The 27922-nt window shown below is 46.1% G+C and overlaps 1 protein-coding gene across 6 annotated transcripts; it reads left to right on the top strand.

The window, feature by feature from the left end:
- The first annotated feature begins 740 nt into the window (after positions 1-740).
- LOC118087535 (cyclin-dependent kinase 11B) lies at positions 741-27922 on the top strand. 6 transcript variants are annotated; one of them, XM_088671637.1, is made up of 20 exons: positions 741-822; positions 2688-2815; positions 4984-5007; positions 5889-6013; positions 7251-7389; positions 9928-10064; positions 14037-14153; positions 14994-15089; positions 15233-15394; positions 16218-16283; positions 17350-17525; positions 18982-19072; positions 19194-19315; positions 20688-20793; positions 20921-21042; positions 21715-21822; positions 22590-22706; positions 24065-24213; positions 25681-25870; positions 27359-27922. In XM_088671637.1, coding segments are annotated over exons 2-20 (2142 nt in total). In that variant the 5' UTR covers positions 741-822; positions 2688-2813; the 3' UTR covers positions 27452-27922. The 6 variants fall into 6 exon arrangements, with proteins under 6 accessions (XP_088527763.1, XP_034976172.1, XP_034976170.1 ...); XM_035120281.3 differs by having other exon boundaries at positions 4892-5007; positions 17356-17525; XM_035120279.3 differs by having other exon boundaries at positions 4892-5007.

Genomic DNA, 27922 nt, shown 5'->3' with positions numbered 1-27922 from the left:
AAACTTTCCCATTGAAAGTAATGGGAAGTGGATTAATCCGTTCCAGACGGGTCCGTGGAGTACTTAAATTTAAATTACTCAACCTGAAGCGTACTTAACCCGAGGTATGACTGTATAGTTATCCCTATCCATTAGCAAGTAAATTTTTCTCCCTACAATTCAGAAAGGAATCGTTCTTTTATGAAATCCGTCTCTGGGAGAATTGAACGAGAGAGCAAAACATAAACTGTTGAGCTGCCAATAAGCATAGGATGGCATCCGATCCAACTTAAAATGGAAACAAGCCACATGTACACACACAGAGAACCTGAATTTGAAATAGGGTTTTTTTCCTGCCCAGCCATAATTAAATGCAAATATACTATTTTATCCATTGATATTCGTGGGCAGCTCTCCCTTAATTCCACAGCTGGGGGTGGGATTTTTTTTTGGAGTGGGGAGCCATAAAAAAACACCCTGGAAGTTAGGGAGCCTTTATAAGTCCACACTTTATGCATGCCTATAGAAATTGTGCATTGATGTCCACAAGAAAAAGTTTGATTTCTGTCTTGGAGCTGGGAGGCTTAGTGGACCCAGAAGTACGCTACCCCCTCACATGTCTATACGAAAGTCTATGGGCTTCCGGCTGACGTTCTGCGAACGTCCACAAGCGGATGGGCCTCTCCCTTTAACTGTCTCCGGACCGGGATGGAAACTTCGCCCTTTCCGGTGACGTAACGGACCCGCGCCGGAAGAAATGCGTGCGCCACGCGCCGCGCTTCCGGGCACTGCATCTCCGGCAAGTGGGTCGTGGAGGCGGTGGCGGTAGGGGCGACAGGGAAGGTAAGGGAGGGTCGAAGGCGGGGAGGCTGCAGCTGCGGTGGGTCGCCTTCCCTTCCCCGCTCCCCCGGGGCCGGGGACCGGGTTTCAGAGGGGAGGGAAGCGGGGGTTTGCTGTGGCGGGAAGTTGGGCCGTGGGAGGGCGGCCTACCTTGCATGGGTGGCGTGTTGTGGGGCTAGGCCAGGGGTAGACAACCTAAGGCCCGTGGGGCCGGATGTGGCCCAATCGGCTTCTCAATCCGGCCCACGGACGGTCCGGGAATCAGCATGTTTTTACATGAGTAGAATGTGTCCTTTTATTTAAAATGCATCTCTGGTTTATTTGTGGGACATAGGAATTCGTTCATCTCCCCCCCCCAAAAAAAATTAGTCTGGCCCACCACATGGTCTGAGGGACAGTGGACCGACCCACGACTGAAACAGGTTGCTGACTCCTGGGCTAGGCCTACCTTGCAGCGGGTGGTGATGAGGCATCCTCTCGACCTCTCCTTAGTTTACTAGGATTTGGAGGTTTTCTTCTTGCCTTTCCCCCAAGACGCTCGGAATGGCACGTGGTAACTTCCTTCTCTGTCCAAATCCCTCCCCCTTTCATTCAGGTTCTGTTCACTTCATTCAAGTCTGGAGCCCCGTCAGGGCTCTTGGCTGAGTGGGTGTTTTATTTATCTACCGTTATTTATTAATTAAAATTATATACCGCCCTTTTGCCAAGGGTCAAAACCAAACAATAACATCCACCCCAATTCGAGCTTTTGATCTTCCTGGTCCTGCCCTGTACCACCACTACAAAAACGATGCTGTATGGGGTTTGTGTGTGTGTGTGTGTGTGTGTGTGTGTGTGTGTGTGTAAGGCTGCAAAATTCAAAGGCTAGCTTGTGGACTATGAGCTTTTTCTTTTAAGGAACTTTTGATGGTGTGGTTTGTTCATGGTCGCTGTACCTGCTGAAATTCCTAGCTCTAGTACAGCTGTGCAGGGGCCCTGCCTTCTGAATACCTTTAGCAATGGTGCAAACTGCTTGTGGAGGCTGTTGCCCACCAGTCGATAATAAATGGGGAGGAAACAGATTGAAGGAGTGGGGGCTGCCTGCATCGCGTCCCATAAGCCCCAGGTTTAAACCTTTGGCCTTCCTATTATAACATGTGTTGGAATCCTTTGGTGCTATAGATGTTGTTGAACTACAACACCCATCATCCCTGGCCATTGGCTGTGTTTTCTAGGGCTGATGTGAGATGTAGTTCAGCAATGCCTGCAGGGCCAAAAGTTCCCAGTGTCGAAGTTTAAATAATAGGTAGCAGGTTATGGGAGAAACCTGTGTCTTCCTGAGAGGCTGGAGAGCTGTTCAAAGGAGACAATAGCTGAGATAGGAGAATCAGGTGACTGATGTGCTCCAAGGCAGCTTTCTATGACCCTATTAATAAATGAATGCTGTAGTTACATTATACTAGCAACCTCTTACCCAGCGTTGCTTGGGAATTGTATATAAACAACCCAAAACCAGTACATTGAAATCTGCAGTTTTGAATGGTTCAGTCCACCATTTCAGTTCAAATGACCTTGTATCCAAACATAGACAAAAACTTGCTCTTTGAGCTCATTCAAAATTTTTGTTGCAATATCTTAGGAAGTGTCCAAATGCATAGGCAGCAGACAAGCAACTTTCTGAAATATATAGTAGATGTTTTTCATGATGCCGACCCAGCTAGCACTGGCCTGTTTGTTTTGGGCTAATTATAGTTTCCAAGTGCTTTTCAGAGGCAGCTGCAGGCAGAGTACCTTATCGGTAGTTTTAATCTCGGTGTTATTAAAAAGTGGACAGCCAGGTGCATGATAGGGTAGTAGCAGCCTCTTTTGATGGTTGTCTTTTCTTTTAGTGCCTTTTTAAACACAAATGGGTGATGAAAAGGAATCTTGGAAAGTGAAAACGTTAGATGAAATTCTTCAGGAGAAGAAACGTCGCAAAGAGCAAGAGGAGAAAGCAGACATAAAGCGCATCAAAAATGTAAGCTGCCCTTTTAGAGCCAGTGCCTATAAGGGACATGAGTATGTCTTCTTTTCCCTCATTTTATTCCCCCCTCTTTAATTAGAACAAAGCTTCTTCTAGTATTCTCAGGCTGCAGTCCTGTGCTCACCTGCTTGAACTAACTGAGACTTGCTTCCAAGTGTAAACACATAGGATTGCATGTCTGGTGAAAGTCCTTTGTGCTAGTCGAGTACCACTCTCATGCTGACATTGTGCAGTTTAGAAAACTACCCAAACTTTGCTCCCTCACTTCTAATTAAAGGGAAAGAGTTATATAGCTTGTTATAATCTGCCCTGGGACCTGCTGGTGGAGGGCAGGTAATAATCGTAATCTCCTCGGGCGGGGGGGGGGGTTATCCTAAATATTATTTTGATTATTTTTATGTTTTATTTAATTTCTATACTGTCTAATAAATTAAAAAGATCTCCAAGTGGGGTACAAAAAACTGAAGCAGCAACAGGCAACTTAAACAAAATATTACAAAAATACAGTTACAGTTATAATGTTACATTGATATAAAATTACTAATATATCTATACCTATATAACTAATATATCTATACCTATACATGAGTTCATTTTCCTCCTGACACACCCTTCGGGTTATCACCCAAGGTCCAAACAAACACCCAAAAAAGTATCATAACAAGAAGAGTTCCTGCAAACAGCATACATCGCCCATGTCTCTTACTCTAGACTTGCTTTTTATGGGCAGGCCCAAGGGGGATGATACTTCCTCAGGCTGCCCGCAGCTGTGTCCCATTCAGCTGCACTCTCCACACCCAGTTCCAGGTACAGCAGGTTTGTACTTTTGCAAAGCTCAGTGTTGTTGTTGTTGTTGTTTACATTTATATACCGGTACCACCCTTCATCACAAGATATTAGGGAGGTTCACAGAACCAAACTGTCTTGCCAAAGGCAAGGTGGTTCTTTTAAAATGAGATTCAGAAGCAATACAAAACACACAAGTGAGTGGGAAGATTAAAGTTTTTATTCTAAAACACCAAGCAATATATAAATACCAAGCAAGCACTTCAATCTCCCACTTGGAAGCACTCAAGAAGCTGTGAAGCGACTCCCCCAGGTAGCCTCAGTTTGCACAGCCCTGCGGCCACTCAGTCCGTGCACAAGCTTCAAAGAAACTCTGCCCAAACTGTCCAATTTTATAGATAGCCTGTGTGGCTTCCAAGACTGACTACGTGCAGATCATCCATTAACCACCCTCTTCCCAATGGCTTACTTTCTCAAAACAATGTCCAACATCAAAGAAGGTACTCAGCACTATCCTCCACACCTGATTAAGGCAGCTGTGTGTGGGGCTTCACCTCCTCCCAATGTTCTCAGGACATTAAAGACTGTTCTCGCACCAACAAAAAACTTAACAAGAGCGAGGGAGGGGGAAGGAACAGAGGCAGGAAGGGTAACCATGTGAGATCAGTAACTCCTTGATACATTTTTGTCTTCCGGATGCATTTCCAATACACAAACACAAGATAAAAACACAGTGTTCCGCCTAACCTGGCAAAATTATTGCAAAAGAGCTTCCACATTCACTTACCACCCCCTATGCCATACACATTCACTTGTTCACACACATGCACATACAGCAGCCAATTAACACTTGCTTCCAGAAAGAAAGTGAATTGGATTGGAGAGTTCAAAATAATTGTCCACAGCAGCAGCATGACACTACCCAGGTTGGAAATAAAAACCTATTGGATTATGGTGGCATCCTACTTATGTGCACTGATCCCCAGAGGTGAAAGAGTGTGCCTGCATGATCTTCTTTCCCCACTATACTTTGGTTCTACCTATTTGTCCAAACTTCCCCGGAATATTTGTATGAAACACTGCATCAAAATACACGTCAAGTAGCATCCTGGGATTCCCCCCCCCCCCCTTGAAGTGAATATAGCACACAAATAGGTCAGGTTTCCCCTGTTTAAATGTCTGTGTGATCGGGTAACAAAATAATTGTGGAGGTAAAAGTATGAATAATCTTTCACTGCACAATTTCTGAAAGCCAAAAATATGTGTTTCCTTCTATCGCCGTAGTCTGATGATCGGGACTCAAAGCGTGATTCCCTTGAAGAGGGAGAGCTGAGAGATCACCGCATGGAGATAACTATCCGGAATTCTCCTTACAGGAGGGAAGACTCTATGGAAGACAGGTAAGAAAGCTGCTAGCACACACACACACCGGTTTAATTGCGCCTACCATACGATAGGGATGTGTATGGGGGGTCTGTAACCCTTCCAGATGTTATTGGACTGCAAGTCCTGTCATCCTTGAACACTAGGCCTGAAGGAGGTTGGAGCCTAGCAATACCTGGTGGGCCACAGATTCCTTTTCCTCGCATCGAAAGAAAGCAGAGTTGTGATGGTTGTAGCTGGGGGCAATAAAGGCAAGGGATTGTCTAGCTCAGGAATGGGGAGCTTGTGACCCTTCCAAGATGTTGAACTGCAACTCTCACCATCCCTGACCATTCTGGCTGGGACTGATGAGAGTTAGCAACATTCAGAGACTTCTGGTCTTTAGAGATGTGGCCGTTACGATGGGCTGCACCTGAATTAGTAGGCTGGCAGGTTCTAGTTCCAACTTCCCTTCGCAGCTGGCTTTGCTTCATTGGCAGTATTCCCTGTCATCGTCTTTGGGACCATCACCTCTGCCTTCCACAATTGCTGTACTCTTGTAGTGTGGTATACTTCATTTCTCATTTTTAAACAGCTGTGTTTTACTAAGCACTGTGCACACATTATAAAAGTCTCTGCTCTGCAGCTTACATGAGGAAAACAAGGTGGGGAGGGTTAAAATAAGCGATCTTGGGCATGTACTTTTAAAGTGACATAGTGATGACCAGCTTGAATAGAAGCGATTCAGGGGAGGGAGGTAGCCAATGAGCAGCTGGTTTCAGTTGCCACTATCCCACCTCTCAGGCTGCTGCCGCCAGATGGAATGACTCCTGATAAACAACAGTAAACAAATGAACTCTTGTTCTCCATACACATGATACTTTTCCCATTCCCCCCCCCCAATTGTTGTGGACTGCAGGGGAGAGGAGGACGACTCCCTGGCAATCAAACCCCCCCAGCAAATGTCACGGAAGGAGAGGGCACACCACAGAAAAGACGAGAAGAGGAAAGAGAAGCGCCGTCATCGCAGTCACTCGGCAGAAGGTACTCAGGTCCCTTCTTAGCATTTCCTCCTCAGTGTCTCCTAACCTCTGGTATCCTTGGAAGAGGGTTGGTCTCTGGAACCCAGCACAATGATGAGTTCAGTTAAGGCAGCCTTATATATACGGCCAGAAAGTTTTGTAGCCAGCAGGCTCCCTCCACCCCAGCCCGCTTAGAGCACAGCTAGCTAACTTACAGTTCAAGATTCTGATCTGGGCTTCAATAATTATTTTTGCTGGCCCTTTAAGGACTCAGCAATCTATACTGGCAGTGGTAAGGGAACTTCTTCAGCCATTGGCTCAATCGCTCATCAGGTTGACCGTTCCTACTTTTGACCACACCCCATTATGTTGGGCTAACCAATGAGCTGTAAACGGTGGACCTTCTCATCTTAGAGGCTAATAGCCTCTGTTTCCATCTCCGCCTTTCAGGGAGCATGGAAATGCAGAGGGTTCTTTAAAAGGGTAGTTTAAAAATGCTGTGGCTTCTACTGAGCCCATCCCTTTCCCTCTGCATTTCCATGCAAGTTGTGGAGGAAGAGACTTTCCTCCCTATGCAACTAGCCTGGGAACCAAGCAGAGGGGCTGATGTGCTCTGTCCCTCCTCCCCCAGAGCACTCACTTACCTGCATGGAATCCCTGGTTGCCTATGGCAAGCGGTTGAATATATGAGCTGACCCTCCCCATGTAAGGTGGTCTGCTGAGACACGCCCAGCATACTTCAGGGTGTAAGCTCAGTCCATGTGGGGCACTGGGTCTTTCGGGCCTCACCATTGATGTATGTCAACTGAGAACGCACCTTGGGTCTATCAGTTGTCTGCTGGCTAATAGGCCACTTGGTACCTTCTGGTTGCTGGCATCCATGAGGAGAATTCTGGACCATCAAGAAGCTTCTTATGTTCTCAGGTGAGAGCTCGGAGCCAGGGTAGCTTTTACCCTGTATCAGTAGAGTAATATTGTTAATAGTGCCAGCTACAAAGTCACAAGGAAGGGAAAAGTTCCAGCTTTTATGGAAGTCAGTTTAATTTTAAAAAGCCCTTTAACTGATGGCTAATCTTAGCCATGGTGGCTTGTGTGTTGTTGTTGTTTTTTTAGCAGAGTGCCAAGAGAAATGATTCTTTCATAATCTGTGTTTCTCCCTCCTCTTTTTCATCTGGTCCCTTTGCTCATTTTGCGACTTCCGAATGCTGTTTGGGAGGGGGGGTAACGGTTTGGCATTTTTTTTGTATCTCTATTATTAGGGAAGCATGCTAGGGTGAAAGAGAAGGAGCGCGAGCATGAACGTAGGAAAAGGCACCGCGAAGAGCAGGATAAGGCCCGCCGTGAATGGGAGAGGCAGAAAAGGAGGGAATTGGCTAGGGAGCATTCCCGGAGAGAGAGGTAAATCCCCCCTGGCCCTGGAGCCCCAAATCCAGCATTTCCTCCCCAGAACCAGCTTCTTAGGGACATTATGCAATCAATCTAACAGCTGTACACCTGCTCCTTTGATTCTATGCTTATGTCACCTGCCACTAAATAGCTGTCTGGGGGCCGTGATCACAAGAACTGCAGAGATGTGGCAATTTGCTTAACAGTGTAAATCAAGCACTTAACTGGTTTAACTGTGTAAGCAAAGGTATGGGCTATTGGAATGTGGTATTATTTCCATGATGCCACATAGGTTTGATGCAGCTCCCAGTTGTTGATTTGGGGTCATGGAGAGCTCCCCAGAAAAGCTGAACTAGACCATGGAAGCAAACTTATTGGTTTGGCTGAGAGCAAAATGCACACTTCTATTTTTTGAGAAGGCATTGGCTCTGCTGTTTTACTGTCATGAATCAAAAAGAAGATGCAGGATCACAGATTAGCTATTCCTGACTTAACAGGACATGGACAAAGCCTAATAGCCCCCTGGGCTCACACCCTCTCTCCTCCTCTGTGGCTGGGAGGATGAGCTTGAAAGCTTTCACGTCCACTTGTAGTTCAGCACAGTTTGTCTTGTCATTTGAGCATGGAACTGTGGTTGACATTGACTGCGGTTGGTTTAAAAACAAGCCACTATCAAACCATGGTTTCTGAAGCTGTGTTGTTGAAAGGAGTCATACTTAACGCAAACCACAGTTCCTGGTGTGGGTGGCATGGCAAGTTGCACTTAACCAAAAATACAAGCTGACAGAGTCCTCCCAACTGCATAGTGGGAGGAGAGCAGGGAGCTCGTAACCTCTTAGCTGCTGTGAGAGGGAGGGGAAAGGGTTGGGGGGCATGTTGGGGGTAACAGCTAGGCTCCAAATCATAGCTTTGTGTGATATCTGAACATAGCTTTTAATTGATTGAGAGACTTAATAAGCTGAGTTCGGCCTTCTGTATCAGGCATCAGAAGCCATGGTTTGGGCATCTAACTGAGTGTGCCTGTTGAGCGATGGGTGGAGCTGGGGTTAAGAGTTGCTCCTTGTGCAGAAATCTAGCTAAAGGAGGACATTCTGCACCTACCACCCATGGAGGAGTCCTGTAGCCCTTTGGACGCAATTGATATGTGAGCTTGGAGAGGAATGTACAATAGTGATTTGAACCAACATTCAGAAAACCACCTCTAATATGAGGGATCTTACAACTTAAGAAATGGACCATGCATTTCACACAGCTTACTCCTGCATATCTGATTCACCCCAGTGGGCATCAGGAACACAAAAGCTGTCTTAGCACCTGTTCAGACTATTTGTCTGTCTTGCCTAATATTGGCCACTTTGTCCCTCCAGCTGCTGTTGGACTCCAACTCCCATCCGCCCCTGCCAGCATGGCCAATGGACAGGGAAGATGTGAGTTGGAGTCCAGCAGCATCTAGACATAGTGCCTCCCCATTCCTGGTCTGCTATGACTGGCAGAGGTTCTCCATGGTATTGGACAAAGAGAGGACCTTCCCATCTGCTGCTACCTGCTGTTTAACTGGGAATACCTGGAATTGAACTGGGGACCGTCTGCATCTGAAGTAGGTCCTCTGCCACCAAGGTCTGTGATCCCTCCCCTACAAAATTCTCCAGCGTGCAGGCCTCAAGTCTCCTACCAGCCCATAAAGCAATGTTACAATGGCTTCCCCTTAAGAGAGAACATTTGGGCACTAGATCAAGTGTATGGTTAAGAAATTGTGGGCTGTATCCAAGGTCCGCCCTGCTCCAAACAGATCCATTGAAATCAGTCCACGTGGCTGATTAGGGCTCCTTAATTTCAGTGTGTCTGCTCTGAGTAGGGCTAATACTGGATTCAGCTATGTGTTACAGGGATGGAGAACATCTGGCCTCTTTTATCTTTTCCTTGGGTCTCTTCCCAGGCCACCACCTCTCCTTAAGTGGTTTTTTGTTTTTGTTTTGCCTAGCCAGAATGTGCCCTTGAATTCTGATAATGCCTCTGGCTTTTCCGGAACAAGGATAAAGAGTGTAATGTAGAAACTCACTTGCTGGTGGAAGGTGAAATTCACACCTATTGCTCTGCCCGCTTTTGCCTCTGGCTTCACCCGCCACAGGCATGTGGCCCCCAGAATGTTGTCAAGAATTGAATGTGGCCCTCAGACTTAGAAAGGTCCCCCACTGCAGTTGTACTACGTCGGTGGTACTATTGCCAGAACCATGAGCCAGGGGGGATGTTGGTAGTCACTGTCCTCTTGCGAATTTGAGGAGGGTCGAAAGCAGGTTAGGTGGGTGGGCAGTCAATAAATCTTTTAACATCCCGATTTGTGTTGGTGCTGACATGGCTAAGCAAAACCTCTCTTGATAAGGGAGATTCGGCCTTTGTGCAAATGCCAGAAGCTACGCTCTTGAAATAAATATTGCTAATCTTTCTAGAGGGAATGCAGCGAAAGAGACCATATAATTCAAAATTGTTAATTAAAACAAACAAAAACCAATTCGATAAAATAACACGGGCGCCTGATGAAACCCTTCGTAGGGACCGCCTGGAGCAGCTTGAGCGGAAGAGGGAGCGAGAAAGGAAAATGAGAGAGCAGCAGAAAGAGCAGCGGGAGATCAAGGAACGGGAGAGGCGAGCGGAGGAGAGGCGTAAAGAACGGGAGGCCAGACGAGAGAGTAAGTAGCTCAGAGGTGGGGGCAGAACGGTGCGAGGGAAGCCTTATTTCCTTGCGGGTACGGATCGTGTGTTTATTTCGTCTATGACGTTTATGCCCTGGAAACCTTTGACACAGACATGCTCGGCTGTCTTACGCCGCATCAGATTCTTGGGACGTCAAGCTCAGTACTGCCTCTTAATTGACTTTCCATTGGTATCAGCTCTCCGGGGTTCCAGGAAACCCTACCTGGACACAATGGGGGATCAAACCTGGGACCTTCTAATGCAAAATGGATGCTCTGCCGCTGAACAGCAGCCCTTCTCTTAAGACCTGGGAACATAGGAAGCTGTGTTCTCCTGAGTCAGACCATCGGTCCAGCTCGCTCAGTATTATCTACACCAGTGTTTCCCAAACTTTGGTCTCCAACTGTTTTTGGACCTCAAGTCCCATCCTCCCTATCCAGTGGGACCAGTGGTCAGGAATGATGGAAATTGTAGTCCAAAAACAGCTAGAGACCAGAGTTTGGAAACCCTGATCTACACTGACTGGCAGCAGCTCTCCAGGGTTTCAGACATGAATTGCTCCCAGCCCTACCTGGAGATGCTGGGGCATTGAAACTGCTCTACCACTGAGCTACAACATTTCCTAAAAATAAAAGCAGGGTTCCAGTCCTCATGTTTCTGAATAAAGAGCCAATTTAAATAGGAACATATTAAGCTTCCTTGTAGGGACGTGGTGGCGCTGTGGTCTAAACCACAGAGCCTAGGGCTTGCCGATCAGAAGGTCGGAGGTTTGAATCCCTGCAACAGGGTGAGCTTCCGTTGCTCGGTCCCAGCTCCTGCCAACCTAGCAGTTCGAAAGCACATCAACGTGCAAGTAGATAAATAGGTACCGCTCCAGCAGGAAGGTAAACAGCATTTCCGTGCGCTGCTCTGGTTCGCCAGCAGCGGCTTAGTCATGCTGGCCACATGACCCAGAACCTGTCTGTGGACAAACGCTGGCTCCCTTGGCCTATAGAGCGAGATGAGCGCGCAACCCCAGAGTCGTCCGAGACTGGACCTAACGGTCAGGGGTACCTTTACCTTTTAAGCTTCCTTGTACAGAATGCATCTATTTCAGTGTTTTCTGCACTGACTTGCAGGGGTCTCTAGGGTTTCAGACGCAAGTCGTTTTTTCCAGCCTTGCCTGCAGAAACCAGGGGTTGGACCTGGGACCTTCTGTAAGCACAGCGCATGCTAGTCTAGCACAACATTGTGTTTTTGTCTCAGGGCACAGAAGAGCCAGAAGGGCATGGGCTCTGGTTCTGGCTGCCGAATTGCCACTTTGCAGGAATCTCCACTTTCTTGTTTTAAAAGAGAAAAAGAGTTTATAGCCTTTGCTGCTGCCACAATAGGCTTGGAAGTGTGTGGGCAGAACATGGGAGCTGAAGGCATTGCCAAAAACAGCTTCACTATGGTTGGATGCAGGAGTGCTGTGCTGCAAGATGCTCCTGTGGTTATTGGAAGCAGGAGAGCAAAATAACACCCAAGCATGGCTGCTCCTTTGCTGGTTGTGCAGTGGCCTTACGATAAGCAGAAGGTTTGCGGTGGAGGAGGTTCCTCTTCCTGGTGCTCAAACTACAGGGCATGCTTAACCTTTTTCGTTGTCCCCCCCCCCCCAGGTACTCCTTTTATTTTGTAGAAAGCTTGGGGGTGGGGAGTGGTTAGCTAAAAGTGGGTGGGGGGCAGGAATAGTGTTTGGATTTCATTAAGTCCTCCCTCCGCCACCCCCCACATTAATTTGTATTTTTTTTTAAATCCTCCACATTTAAATTTCCAAATGGGTTTTCAAAATATGTAAAACTCTCTCACCCCACCCCCAGTATTATTTCCTGCTCCACATAGTCTCTTAAAGTTAGCTGGTGTATTGTTGCTGTGTCTCAGTGCTAGCTCCTGCTGTGATTTTGGGTTTGGCATATGGGGAAACTGACATATTGGGGTCTAAATGGACCCTAGCATGGTGTGAACTACTCATATTTAGCAACCTAATAACAACTCTAGGTTAATCTTTTATTATTGTTATTAAAAAGCACCACACATCTGTATATCTGCTATATATATTTTTGGAGGTTGTTCATTCGCTGTGCATTTGCATCACTTTTAAGGTATCATAGCCAAATTTTTGCATGATGGTTCCTGAGATCAAGGAGCAGGTTATTGTCTGTGTTTGGCTACACAAAACGGATGCCATTTTGAATCAAGACTGGGCACTGAACCTTTCAAAACCTCTACTTTTAACCACTGATTTGAAAACTACCATGGTTTTTTTATGTTGTTGTTGTTCCTTAGAATCCCAAGAAACGCTGAGTACGGGGCTGGTAGAGAGAGTGTGCGCGCTTGCTTGCTTATCTGTGTATATATTTTATTGCAAAAATAACTGAAAGAAAAAGGAAATAAATGTCAGATTGCATTAACAATCATGCATCAGTCCAAATTTAAAAAACCACATATATAAATGCAATGAGTCTGGATGTCCAAACAGATATCCAAACAGGATTGATGGTTGTATACATTAAAATGTAGATAGGCAAGTAAAATCTCCATGCTGTTGAGTAATGGATGGTGGATATTTCCCCTTCCAATTGTAACGTAGAAGTCTCTTTGTCCCACCGTTACCCTCTTAATCTTCTGGAAATACTGAGTTTGAGGAAATCGGGCAAGAGTAAAAGACCTGTGATTTGTGAGACCTCATAGGTCCCCAGGGAGTCACTATCTTCTATTGTTTCCAAAGTTCAGGTTGTCAGTGCCATTGATTATGTAGCAAAAAGGGTGCTGTCTGTGCAGGAGAGAGAGGCATCTGCAGACTAGGGAGAACCCCAAGGTTTGCAGGTGGACATATCTTCTTATATGTATAAAAACATAAGTCTGTCATCACACTGCCATCATAGCCACCAGTAGGCAACCATACCAACATGACAACAGAATGGCAGGCAGGTGAATGAGCAAGTGGCCTAGGAGAGCTGTTTCATGGGGGGAGCTGCAGTTTGGACATTGAGGACTGAGCATGCTTGGTGGACATGGAATGCTGACTGACCGGGGGTGGAAAACAGTATGTGAGATGACATGGAGTGGCTGAAATGCTGAACAGCACCATTCCACATTTGCAACATGATATTGCGAGTTCCACATAGGTAGCTGGCTTATACTGACTCAGATCATTGGTCCATCTAGCTCAGTATTGTCTGCACTGACTGGCAGTGGCACTCCAGAATTTCAGAGAGGGCCTCTCTCCCACCTCTATCCTGGAGGTGGTGGGGTTTGAACATGGCACCTTCTGCACTCAAAACAGGTGAAGTCCTGACTTCTGGCTGCACTTTTAGATCTTGACATCTGGCTTGTTTCACTCTGATTTGTTAGCAAGGAGGTTATCTAGGTAGCTGTCTTACACTGAGTTAGAACTTTGGTTCATCTACCTCAGCATTGTCTACCCTAATTGGCAGCAGCTCCAGGATTTCTGTCCATCTCTACCTGGAAATGCCAAGGATTGAACCTGGGACAATCTCCATGCAAAGCAAATATTCTGCCACTTGGCTACAGTTCATCCTTGTATAGACTCTGGATTCCTTCCCTGTCTAGCTATTTGCTGGTCGTTTCCCCCACAAACAAGTCATAGATAGATTTCTGAAATAAATAGTTCTTCCGTGCTATCATAAATATTTGATTCTTGGTACATATTTTTAATGTTTAATTGGAGTCATTGTGAGAGTCTTCTGATTGATTTTAAAGCCATGTCTTAATCCGTCTGACCCTAATAGCACATCACCGAGGTGCATTTTCAACCTTACGGAAGGTTGAACCTTAATTAAACATTGCTCCTTATTCGAATGTACCAGCGTAGTACCGGTAGGCAGGGAAGGAATTCTCATTTGTGAAGCAAATTGCCATGGTGTAAGAACAAAGATTTCAGTTCAGGACTCACAAACAGATGTTTTGTTTTTTCTTGTGCTGACCAGTTTCAGCACACCACAGGACGGTGAGAGAAGACTACAGCGAGAAAGTAAGGATCTGGAGCCGCAGCCCGCTACGACAACAGAGAGAAAAGCTTGAACAAGGAGAAATCCGAAAGCCAGGTAGCTTTTAAAAGGCATCAATGTGTCTTCCATGTGCCAGGGAGGAATTGGAATCCATCAAGCTGGCCTAAAGTATATGGCATTTTAAAATTATTTCTACTTGGCTATTATCCACCCTTCAACCTAAAGTCCCAGGGTGTGTTACAGGAATTAAAACACAACATTAAAAATGTTTTTTGTTCTCAAAAAAACAAAACAAATTTACAGTCATAAAAATACAGTAAGGTGGATCCTAAGAACATGTACCTCAGGTGCCCAAAGCCAGGGTAAAGATGTGAGTGTTCAGCATCCTCTGGAAGCTGCATATTGAAGGGGTCAAACACACCTCTGTGGGGAGGGAGTTCTACAACCTGGGGGCTATAGGAAAGTTTCTACTCCCTGTATATCATTTGAGCTCAGTGATTCAGTTTACTTGGCTTTTATTTAGTAAACAAAACACAAGGCTGCCTTGTAAAAAATTATCTGCTCATAAATTATTTCCAAGTGTTTTCGTGTGGCTTAAAGTTAACAAACTGAAATACTGCGTTAAGAATAAATAAATAAATAGATCATCCTTCCAGGGCAACTCCGTGCATGTTGACTTGGTTGGCCAACTTGGTGGCAGATATTTTCCTTGCATTCTTCAGACCAAGGAGAGGGAGGGGAGGTGTTGGCCCTTTGTTTGTTGCTGGGGCTGATGGGAGTTGGCTTTCGGGTGGTCAGGGGTTCCTCACCCCTGCTTTAGATTTTTAAGGCAGAAAAAAAACTGCAATATTGTACGAGTAGAATTCCTTAGTACTTTTGAGAATTGGGATTTCTCAACCCCTGTTCCAATTTTTTATAATTAAAAATAAAAAACAGTGAAAGAAGAAAAGCCAGAAGAGAGAGACCCCCTTTCTGATCTACAGGACATCAGTGACAGCGAAAGAAAAACCAGCTCAGCAGAAACATCCTCAGGTAACCGCTGGGGTGTAAGGAATTTAGGGGTTCTTTAATGAGCCAGTAGCAGTTATCTTGAGAGTTGAGATCAGTTTGAAGGGTTGGGGGTTTTTTTGTTGCTGTTGTTGCATTTTTTTCATCTTTGTGTTTGCTTTCTTCAGGGGAATCTGCATCCGGTTCGGAGGAGGAAGAGGAGGAGGAGGAAGAAGAAGAGGAGGAGGAGGAGTCCAGCAGTGAAGAGTCAGAGGAAGGAGAAGAGGAGGAGGAAGAGGAGGAGGAGGAGACAGGAAGCAACTCTGAAGAAGTGACAGAGCAGTCAGCTGGTAAGTGTCTCTCTCTCTCTCTCTCTCTCTCTCTCTCTCTCTCTCTCTCTCTCTCTCTCTCTCTCTCTCTCTTTCTCTCTCACGCACACAGCAGCATTCATGTTTCTACTGTGGTCTCTTTGGAAGAGTGTGTGTGTGTGTGTATGTGTATGCATGCACACTTTCTGCCTCTCAGGGTTGGGGGAGCTGAGCAAAGACGGTCGCACCCACAGCACTGGCTCAAAGACCCAGTTGTGCCCATGAGTCTAAAAACGTTGCCCACCCATGAAACCAGTCTTATGCAGCTCTACCTAGGGATGCCATTGATTGAATCTGGAACCTTTTCCATGCTGTACCGCTGCTGTGTCACTCAGCCACGGTATCATTTTAGTAGTGTTATTTCCTTTTAACCATTGCAACCAGAAGGAGGTCATAGTTCAGTGGCAGAGCATCTGCTCTGCATGCGTAAGTCCCCAGGTTAAATCCCTGCCGTCCCCAGGCAGGGCTGGGAATGTTCCCTGTGTGAAACCATAAAGAGCCGCAGCAGAAACGTCCTTAATTGAACTTGACATCAGCCTCTGTTCTAGAGGTTGCAGGATCTGGAGCTGAGCTTCAAAAGAAACTTATGGAAGACTATAGTCCTTGAGATAAGTCAGGTCTAAAGTTGTTAAGGGTTTTATAGGCTGATGCTGCCATCAGCTCTTAAAAGTGCCTAAAAGTTACAAAGCACCGTACAATGATTAGAGGACCAGCAAGATGGCCCCCACCCCCTGCCCACAGAGGTATGAAAGTAATCAATTTCTTCCCAGCATGTCTCATTCTTTCCCCTTTTTTTGCCTTGCAGAAGAGGTAAGCGAAGACGAAATGAGCGAAGAAGAAGAGCGGGAGAACGGAGATCACCTCCCAGTGGGTAAGAAAACAAATGGCGAAATGTGGCTTTCTGTAACCTCTCTCTCTCCTTATGCTTGTTACATGACCTTGGTGATCTTTTGATGGTTTGGAGTCACCTCCTAAAAATATGGTTTGCGTACTAAGGGTATCCCCTACCCACCCCAGGCTGGTTCCCGTGTTTGCAGTCTAAAGCAAATACTGTATAGGGAACCTCAAATGCGGCCCCCAAGCCTCTCTGTCCCTTGAGACTCTTGCCAGGTCACACCCTTCTCCATGCAACACCTTTTTAAAATTAACTTTGCTACATTAAATATGCATTCTGCAGCTGTCCTCCTTTCTGGTGTTTCATTTTGTAATCTTTAAGGTAATATTTTAGTTTCCTGTTAAATTAGGTTGCTTTTGAATGTGTACTGTGAAGTGTCTTACTTGCGTGGCTATAGAAATTTCTGGCTTTTGCATGACTTGAATGTATCTGTGATTCTTGCATTCCAGGGGTTTTGGACTAGGTGATCCTTGGGGTTTTGGACTAGGTGATCCTTCCAGCCCTACAGTTCTGTGATTCCAATGTAGCCTACTGTACAAAGGCAAGAGTCATAATTGTTGCTCTGCCCATTTTCTATTTAACTCAGGCTTCAGGCAGAAAAAATAGTTCTGCACTCCTGAACTGGAGCTCCCTCCTCCCTGACAAATACAAATATTTGGCAGCCGCTGAACACAGATCCTGGCCTGATTTGGCTGCAGGTTCTTGAAGGGCAAAAGGGGGAGAAGCTTTACACAGTATATAATTTGACTTGCGGACCTTGCTGCCGCAAGACATGGTTAACAGGTGGATTCAGGAAGGATAGGTCTATCGGAATAGCCATGGGAACCGTGTCTAACGTTAGTTCTACTTGCAATGAGTAACACAGGTTCATTGATTTCAGTGGATCTACAACTTAGATACAATCCATGATATTGAAATGAAGCCTCCACACTCAGAGGCAGTTTTGTCTCTGAGCGCTTTTGAAATGTCCCTTTTGAACTTCTGGGGGGAGAGGATTCCCAAACATCCGCTTCCTGCCACGATTTGATTCTTACGTTTGAAGTTGCAGAGTCGAGGTTTGACCGGGATTCCGTGGAGAGCGAAGGAGAGGAGGAAGACGCTGGCGAGGGGACCCCGCAATCCAACACGATGACGGAGGGCGATTACCTTCCTGACTCACCTGTGTCATCACCTGTGGAACTGAAGCAAGAGTTGCCCAAGTATCTACCTGCCCTCCAGGTTAGGGGGCCACCATAGATCTCTGGCCTTCCTGTGGAGGGGCCAGGCCAAGCCATTGGTGTCTTTTGCTGACCTCCAAATGAACAGAGACTCAATGAACCTATCACAATGGCCCACTGAGATTGGGCAATCTAAGGGTCTGTCCTACTGGCTGGAATCGAAAAATGCAGCCATTCTGCTCCTTCCCAGGCCCTGCTGCCACTGTGCTACCAAGGTCTAAGCCAGCATCCCCAAACTGCGGCCCTCCAGATGTTTTGGCCTACAACTCCCATGATCCCTAGCTAACAGGACCAGTGGTCAGGGATGATGGGAATTGTAGTCCAAAACATCTGGAGGGCCAAAGTTTGGAGATGCCTGGTCTAAGCCATGGTTCTTCTTAACTTTACTTCCAAACCTGGTCTCATGGTTTGTCTTGCTCCAGACAAGCCATTGGCAGGGTTTGTTCTTGGTTTGCTGCGTGTGGTTTGTCTGGGAAAGAAGCAGTATAAGCCTTGTTCAGCTGTGACTAGGGTTGCCAGACTCAATAGAGGACAGGACTTCTGTGCCTTTAATTGCCCTGCTCTCTTTTGAGTCTGGAAACCTTAAGGAGAAACCAGCAGACCCTTTGTTTAATTTCCAAGCAAAGGGTCTGCTGGTTTCTCTTTAAGGTTTCCAGACTCAAAAGAGAGCAGGACAATTAAAGGCACAGAAGTCCTGTCCTCTATTGAGTCTGGCAACCCTAGCTGTGACCCTAAGCAAAACCACAGCTTCGCTTTGGGTACTGCAGCAGCAGGACCAGAGGGGAGAAGCAAAGCACTCACATTATTTGCTAAGTGTATCTGCATACGTGCTCATTCATGCTAAACCATGGTTTGGGCTGGCATTGGATGAAAACTGGGTCTGCGAGAGCCTCAAAACAATACTCTACACCACAAATAGAGAGAGACTGAAACATATCCATATAGTTTCTATTTTATAATAATACAAATTAGCATGACAAAATCCCACATGACAAAAAAAACCCACCCACCCCATCCTCCGACTATGGATCACATGTAACTAACTCGTTTCAATTATGAGTCTTTCTCAAGTTCCTGCATACTCCTGCTATCAAATATTATTTCTAGTGTCTTATTTCCTTGGAGTTGGGAGGGTTTTTTTTTCAGATTCCAGCTCAAACCAGAGATGAGCACAGCTCCACTCAGGATAGTTGCATGATAGATGGCTTTGGCTCTTACACTGTGCTTTGAATAGAGCTTGAATTGGCTCTCTCTCCACTCCCATTTCTTTCTTCCTTTTCTAAAGTTTCTAGTCCCTATGAATGTGAAAAATCACAGGGACAATCACAGGAACTAAGAGGGATTGTCTTGTGGCCCTGCGTAATTCCTTGCCCCTCCACCCGACTTCTAGAAGCAGAGCAATTTGAAAACTAAGAGAAATTATGTACATATGCAACTTTTATTCTCTCTCTCTCTAGGGCTGTCGTAGTGTTGAGGAATTTCAGTGTCTAAACCGGATCGAGGAGGGAACGTACGGGGTGGTTTACAGAGCAAAAGACAAAAAAACAGGTTTGTTGTTTCTTCAGCACTGGCACTGCTTAGAGCCTATAGTAACGAAGCAGTGCATAAATGGTCAAAATAAGTAGATAAGTTAATAATAATACTACTACTAATAATAAATGCTTTCCAGATGAGATTGTGGCACTGAAGCGGCTGAAGATGGAGAAGGAGAAAGAAGGTTTTCCAATTACTTCTCTAAGGGAGATCAACACCATCTTGAAAGCCCAGCACCCAAATATCGTCACTGTTAGGGTAAGGCCGCCACCACTTGATCGCTTGTTGATGTGTTAGCTGGGTGCCTTGGAATTGTCCAGGGTTCTAGTCTGTGGCATTCCCTTGTTCTAACAAAGCTGCAGCATATATACCACCCTTGCGTGGAAGCCTATATATGTAGCTCCATATCACTTAAGCCCCCTTTCCCCACCACCACCACAAGGCAAGGGGACATTGGCTTTTATGAAAACATAAGAAGAGGGTGATGGATCAGGCCACTTGCACCTCTGGTACCGCATCCTGTTCTCACAGTAGCCAGCTAGATTCCCGAATGGGAAGCTTCCAAGCAGAGGCTGGATAGATGGCTCATTAGCATGAGCCAGAAAAGTGCTTATTATGTTCTTAATTTAGCACTACATAGCTGGGATATATGGATGATTTGTTTTTGAGACCTGAAAGAAAATCAGGGCCTGAGCACGTGAGCACTTTGCCCGCTTCCTGTGGCTTCCAGCAACCTGGTATTCAGAATATTACTGCCTCCAGCCACGGAGGCAGAGCATACGTCAATATGGCTAGTAGCCGTTTTTAGCCCTTTCCTCTGTGAATGTGTCTAATAATATTTTTAAGCCATCCGAGTTGGTGGCCCTGCCTCCTGTGACGGTGAATTCCATAGTATTTACTAGGCGCTGTGTGAAGATGTACTTTCTTTTATGTGTACTGAATCTTCCAACATTCAGCTTCACTGGATAAGTTCCAGAAAGGAAGAAAAACATTTCTATCTAGCCTTTCTCTAACCTTGTGTTTTAAGCACTTGGCTGCAGAGGCGTCGTTAGGGCATTTAAAGTGTGGTCCCAATTCCTCTCCTAAGTGTCCTAAGTGTTTTGGGGTAGGTAATGAATTCAGGAGATAAGTAAATTGGGGTGTGTATCCCGGGCTACTGGCTAGGGGAGGGATAGGGAGAAATATTATTTCAAAGTGACCTTATCTAGAGGTCACTCGAAGGGTATTGAATGGGAGAAATTGAACTGGGTTTATTTGGAGCAGGATACATTGGGAAATTTGGGGGTAGTTTGGAGTGATCTGAGGTGAGGAGCAAATTTATTCAGGGTGGTTCGGAAGGGAAACTAGTTGGCTGGCCTCCAGTTTCATTTTAATTGAAAAGAGTCCACACCTGTTACATATTACATGTTAGCATATGTTAATTTGTATCTGTGTGCTGATGCCCCAGATCTTCCCAAGTATCTAGTTATGTCTCGGCTTGGCTGGTAGTCATAGTCTGCAAGGAATCCCATACACTTGAGTGAGATGTAAGTAAGCGCAAAGAAGGAAGGAAGGAAATGATGAATTAAACCCTGCAGTCATCCAATCTGTGGCCTTTAGGATCACTGGTGCGTCTCATTTCGGTTTCCAGGAAATTGTCGTTGGCAGCAACATGGACAAGATATATATTGTAATGAATTATGTGGAGCACGATCTCAAGAGCCTCATGGAAACGATGAAGCAGCCATTCTTGCCAGGTATGTGGCGTTTCTCAAATTCTAAACACACTTGAAATAAACTGAAGCTTAGCAGGGTGACAAACGGATGAGTGGGTCTTGGCTTCTTTCTCCACCCTCTTAGGATCTCTGCTGTTGTTTATTTCAGGGGAAGTGAAAACCTTGATGATTCAACTGTTGCGAGGGGTCAAGCATCTTCACGATAACTGGATTCTTCATCGAGACTTGAAAACCTCCAACCTGCTATTGAGCCACGCTGGCATCTTAAAAGTAAGAGCCAACTTTCTGAAGCTGTTGCAAGCAGTCAGATGTGTTCATGGCAGGCTCTCTGCAGAGTACATTTTGACCCATCCAGGGTTGTTGTTGTTTTTCCAAACGCAACGTAAAATGATACATTTTTATTGCATTTATTTATTAAGCTGTATGCCTTTCCTTTCTATAAAACATTCAAGGTGATTGTCCAAAGCTGCAAGAGAACCCAACCACCACCAGTGGGGTCTGGCTTCATTTGGTGACACTGCAGAATTTTAGAGTTGATAGAGTATTTAGAGGTTTATCCAGCGCACTCCCCACTCCTAATACATATCTTGCCACTACACATCCCTGGCAATAGGTCGTCCAGCCTCTACTTAAACAACCCTCACCTTCAAAGAGCTGGCAAAATAGGGGCCTCTGGTATTTCAGCAGAAAGAGCATTTCGCAATACTGGTTCCACTAGTGTAAAAGCCCCCCTCTCTGTTACCAGACTGAGTGAGTGGACTTGCCAGGATGTCCTGTTCCCAGACAGATTGAGGGCTTTAAAGGCTTAGAAAGGAGTGCCTTACTCAAACAGAAGCCAGGACAGTGACACAAAAAGCTTGTGACTTTCTAGGGGCATGAAGCTGACTGCTGCCGAAAACCATATAGCTTGTGGTCCCATTTGTTCCATTTCTTTCTCACCAGGTTGGAGACTTCGGGCTGGCCCGAGAGTACGGATCGCCTCTGAAGCCGTATACCCCCGTCGTGGTGACATTGTGGTACAGGGCGCCTGAGCTGCTACTTGGAGCCAAGGTTTGTGACTTGTAGCCTTTCCTGCTTGGGAGTTTCCAAAGGCAGCTATTTTTCATCATTCCCCTTTTAACATTTATCGTGGCTGAATGTACCGTGCAGCTGACGAACGGCACTCGCTTGGTTGGTTTTCCTTATTAAGTTGAGTGACCTCAAAGTTTCATAAACCTCTATAATATTCACCCTTGGCCATCTTTTCCCTGTATTTTAAAATAAATCTGGGGTGTTTGCATCTACCTTCCCTCAATATGATGATCCCACCCATATATTGGGGTGGGGGGAGGGGAGGAATAAGTGGAGGAAATGGACGCTGCTCGACTCAAGTGCCAAATGATAACCTGCCATCGTGACTTAACCTTTTCAACCTCACCCACTCAGCAGCACAGTTTCGGAATTATTGCCGGGGACTCTTCGCTCCCCACCCTGCAAAACGAAAACAAAAAACCCTTCCTTGTTCCAGAAATCTTCACATGCCTGCATGCCACACCATACTGATCTGCCTTAACCAAGGCAGCCATGCTTGCCGGCCCACAAAATTAAGCAACTACAGTGGTACTGCACAACAAAAAACTTGCAAGACGAAAGCGTTTTGCTGCGATCTTTTTGTTAACTCTCAAGATGAATTTTTTTGCAATTTTTTTTGCTTTGATTTGTTTAAATTGGAAAACCGCAAGACAAAATTCTTGCAATTCAAAACGACTTGCGGAACGAATTAATTTCGTCTTGCAAGGCATCACTGTAACTTAATTTCTTATTCTCCTGCCTTCCAGGAATATTCCACAGCCATCGACATGTGGTCCGTGGGTTGCATATTCGGAGAGCTGTTAACCCAGAAGCCACTGTTTCCAGGGAAGTCGGAGATTGACCAAATTAACAAAGTTTTCAAGGTATGCCCTTAAACCGTCATGCAAACACATACACCGCCCCCCTCATCATATATTTGCGTAATGCCTGCAAGGACAAACAAAACAAAACAGGTGCTAGCTTTCTCTTTTCTGCTGCAAAGGCCCCCTAAAGAGATGTTGTTAACTCCCCATTTTTCACTTCTTGATATTCTGGCCCCCGGTGGGTCGAAAAATAAGATGCTTGTTTTCGATCCAATCTTCCTCCTTTGTTGCCAAGCAACTAGCTTGGCAGGCTATCAGTGTCTTGCTCTCCACCTGACATGGTCTGGATGGCACAGACATGCATTTAGTGACTCACTAAGGACACGGGTGGCATTGTGGGTTAAACCACAGAGCCTAGGGCTTGCCGATCAGAAGGTCAGCGGTTCGAATCCCCGCGACGGGGTGAGCTCCCGTTGCTCGGTCCCAGCTCCTGCCAACCTTGCAGTTTGAAAGCACGTCAAAGTGCAAGTAGATAAATAGGTACCGCTCCAAGCCGGAAGGTAAACGGCGTTTCTGTGCGCTGCTCTGGTTCGCCAGAAGCGGCTTTGTCATGCTGGCCACATAACCTGGAAGCTGTACGCCGGCTCCCTTGGCCAATAACGTGAGATGAGTGCCGCAACCCCAGAGTCTGTCATGACTGGACCTAATGGTCAGAGGTCCCTTTACCTTTAGGGAGCTGTAGGCAACTAGAAATTCCTTGTGGGCGAGTGAACCCTTCTAGTGGGCCCCCTTCCCCCCCCCTTTGATCCTGTACTAACTGCAGAAGAAGGAAACTATTTTTCTTTCCCCACCCACATAGAAATTCAGTGAGTCTTTTAATTTTTTTACTAGCTGAGCAGTGGCTCTTGGTACCCCATGGTAGATACTTTTAGGGTGTAAGGCAAGGAGCCCTAACAGTATTGTAGGGCTGGAGCCAATCACAACTCACTTGAATTTTGTCCCCACCCTCCCTTCCTGCTGAGTTCTACAAAGGCCATACTGACTCGGAGGAGGAGGAGGAAGCAGCTGACAGATGCCTTCCTCTGGACAGGTTGTATGTTTTAAGGTAGGGGCTGCCTGAGGTCAGATTGAATTTTCAGTAACAGAAGCCGAAGTCACTAACAACAGATGCATACCAAAGGCCACAAAAGTTCCTAACAATATATCACCCAAATGGGATGATACTTCCTGGTTTTTCAAAACTTCTGTTCTCATTCTGTCTATGATCCTCATTCCATTTTCTTGATCTTCACTATTTTTGTCCACAGACGATCCTTGGTAGTATCATACTGACTGGGGCAAGGGGAGAAGGGGGGGGGGGTTGAGCCATTTTAAGGCAGCTTCCTTACATGGTTTTTCATAATTATTCTTTTTCGAAGGATCTGGGAACCCCCAGTGAGAAAATCTGGCCTGGGTATAACGAGCTGCCGGCAGTGAAAAAGATGACGTTCACGGAATATCCTTACAACAACCTCCGCAAGCGGTTTGGGGCACTCCTTTCAGACCAGGGATTTGATCTCATGAATAAGTAAGTCCATAAGAATATCAAAAACGTAAGGTGAGCCCTGCTGGATCGGACCAAAGACCCATCTAGTCCAGCATCCTGTTCTCACAGTGGGCAGCCCAGTACAGGAGGAGGTAGAGCATAGCCATCATGACTAGCCGTCCTCCATCAAATCCTCTTTTTAAGCCAGGCATCCCCAAACTTCGGCCCTCCAGATGTTTTGGACTACAATTCCCATCTTCCCCGACCACTGGTCCTCTTAGCTAGGGATCATGGGAGTTGTAGGCCAAAACATCTGGAGGGCCGCAGTTTGGGGATGCCTGTTTTAAGCTGTCCGAGGAGAGAACCATGAATTAGAACATTAAAATAGGCCTTTGGGATCAGGCCCATCTGGTCCACTTTCCCTATTTGTAATTCCCAGCAGCTGGTATTCAGTTCCCTCCAAGAGTAAACTGCTTTGAGGTTTTATTACAATCATGCTGTGAAATATACTATATAATTTGGAGAGCTGTTTGTCCTCTGCATTCAGGCACTCCTGAAGTTATTGCCACCCAGTCTGGCCTGATGGTTCCTAAGATGTAGGAGTGGGTTTCAATCTCTGTTCAAGTAACTGTTGGACACAGATGGTGGAATGACCCTTTTCAAACAGCACTGATTTAGGCACCTCTAGAGATGCCACCACCCGCTTTGGCACAATGGTCCTTGAGATGAAGGATTGGGTTTTGATCTATCTATGTTTGGATACCATTGGGTGCCATGTTGAATGGTGGGTAGACTGATTTTAACCAAATTTGGCAGGAAACCTGCAAATCGCATTATATCCGTTAATGAATCTCAGTGCAGTTTCTTTGGTTTTTTTTTTGTTTATTAGAATTTCTGAGCAATGCTGCGTACTTTCTGCTAGTTAATGAATAAATAAATAGGCAGCACAGAGAAAACACAGTGACCATGGCTAGTAGCCATTGATAATAGCCTTATCTTCTATGAATAGCACCACATTCAAGAGGCAGATGCAGCCCAGCGTTGCAGGGAAAATTGAGCCGCTTGGGTAAGGTTCTGACCCAAACCCACCCGACCTTGAGGCACATTGTGATCGCTGCACACACCCCCACACCCCAGATGCTGTGCCACAGCAGTTCTTCCCAGTGGGGAGTGAAGTGGTGTATGAAATTGTGCTAAGTGAACAATTTGCAAAAAAAATCATCTTTGGCGGCATCTGACTTCATGCTCACCCGCATTTTTCTGCCCGAAGCTGCCTGCTGCTTTTTTCCAGCACAGCGAGCAAATCATCAGACATGAGAATGTGAAGTTCTGGGCTCCTGCTTTGTTTTGTTTCTAAAAGGGCTTTCAGTGAGCTCTCATCCAGGTAAAATAGAGGCCACTTGGCATTGCAGGGTGGCTATGGTTTGTACTTGCCCACTCTGGCTCACTTCTTCCGAAATTCATTTTCTTCATCATTCCCATCAGCTCATTGTGCTAACCCTTTCCCAGGTTCCTGACGTACTACCCAGGCAGAAGGATCACCGCTGAAGACGGCTTGAAGCACGAGTATTTCCAGGAGACGCCGCTGCCCATCGAGCCATCCATGTTTCCGACGTGGCCAGCAAAAAGTGAACAGCAGCGAGTGAAACGTGGGACGAGTCCACGGCCGCCAGAGGGGGGCTTAGGATACAGTCAGCTGGTAAGTTTCCTTGCAGTCGGCGAAGCTCTGTGTAAAAATTCACCATCCTAAAAAGGCCTCTGTTTTAAAAGAGAACAAGTTTCTGGACCTCACTGAAATTTTCAAAACAGGAAAACCTAAGGTGGAAGATGGTGCACTTTCAGTCTATAACGCTTCCACCATAAATCCCCCTTTATCTGTATGTTATGCCAATTTTATGTTCTCATTCTTTGACCAAGATGAAGTAACCGGGTGAAGAAGTTCTGGGTGTGCTTGGTTTCTGAACAGCCTTTTTCTTTTTAAAAGAGGAGGAAGTCACAGTCTTCCTTCTCTGGGCTGTACCGGGGGGAGGAACAGTTTTGAACACTCGTCTTGCACCCTTCCAAGCAAGAGCAGAACCAGATGCTCTAAGCCAGGAAGGAGAGGTGGAACACAGCTTTCCTGGAACCAACTTCCCCCTCTTCAAAATCACCATGTGCCACCTCTTTCTACAAATTATGCAGATCATCCTTGCCCCAATCTGATGCCCTCCACATATTTGGACTATAGCAGGACCAGCAGCCAGGCAAGATGGGACTTGTAGTTCCAACAACAGGTGGAGACCCAAGTTTGAGAAACACTGGTCTACACTGACAGCCGTTTTCAGGGGCTTCAGGCATGGGACATTCCTTGCCCTACCAGGAGATGCCAGCTGGGTTTGAGCCAGGGACCTTCTGCATACAGGGTAGATTCTCTGCCATTGAGCTATCGCCCTTCTCCAGCAGCGCTGTAACAGGAAGAAGGTTCTGTTACATAGCTCAGTGACAGAGCACTCCACTTGGCATATAGAACACCCCCCCCCCCCGGCCCGTTTCTATCAGTCCAAAGGATCAGAGATAGCAAGCTGGCTCCTTCATCTCTCCTTCAAAGGTGGCTGGCAGCAGTTAAAAACTCACTGCTAAGCCTGCTGCTATTGCTCATATTGCAACCACCATCCCGTCTATCTTGGTTCCCCCCCCCCTCAGTCCCAGACAGTGACTGCATTTGGCTTGGTGGGTTTGCCACCAGCGCAGGCCTGATCTAACTGCCAGCAGGTGGCGCCGTTGCTTTGTGGAAGGCTTTAAGGATATATGTGTGAGAGAGCCCTTTTGGATCAGACCAAAAGGCCTCTCTAGTCCACCATCTTCTTCCTCACCATGGCCTTTGGGAAGCCCACAAGCAGGGCCTGAGAACAGTTGCCCTTTTCCCACTATTGGCTCCCACAGACTGGTACACAATTGAAGCTGTTGCTTGAGCTACCCTCTTCCGCTCATAAGCCTCATTCCCTTCTCGAGTCATCTTGAACTAACAGCTATCGGTGCATCTTGTGGGAGTCAGTTCCATAAGTTAACTATGCACCTTGTGACAAAGTCCTTGCTTTTGTCTGTCTTGAAATCTCCCACCATTCAGAGGCCTGACATTCTTAGAATCTGCGGCCGACTGTTGACTAGTGGAGCATCTTAAGTTCGCTTATCCGTTTTATCATTCTAGGGTGACGACGACCTGAAGGACACTGGCTTCCATCTTACGACCACAAACCAAGGGGCATCAGCCGCAGGACCAGGCTTCAGTTTGAAGTTCTAAAGCGTAAGGCGAAGCAGCGCAGGAAGGAGACGGGGAGAAGCCAGAGGGGAAGCGAACACTTTGCTTTTCTGCTCAAGCTGTTGGCAAGCGTGTCAACAAGCGCTCCCCATGTGTCTTTTGCCCTGGAAATCCACTCCTCTTGGAAGGGGGGGGGTGTCTTTTTGTTTATTGCAGGTTGTCACCTGCATATGTGAAAAACGTTCTTCCTGGATCTGGCACAAAAAGGCATTGTGATTCCATTTCAAGGATTGGAATTAATCTGAAAAGCCAAGGACTCTTTTTTGCAAAAAGAAGAAAAGAAAAGGCAAAACAAAAAAACAAAATCCCAACGAACTTGAATGGTACAGTTTTGGAAATGATTTTTTTTTCCTTTTCTCTTGTTTGTATTTAAATCTTCTACTCTGGATGGGATTTTTGTTTTTGCTTTTGCTTGTACATTTGTAGAATAAAGAAATTCAATTTTTAATTGTT

Source organism: Zootoca vivipara, chromosome 6, assembly GCF_965207765.1.
Source record: "Zootoca vivipara chromosome 6, rZooViv2.hap1.1, whole genome shotgun sequence".
Taxonomy (NCBI): domain Eukaryota; kingdom Metazoa; phylum Chordata; class Lepidosauria; order Squamata; family Lacertidae; genus Zootoca; species Zootoca vivipara.
Note: the sequence above shows the minus strand (reverse complement) of the source record. Positions and strands in the feature narration are given on the sequence as shown.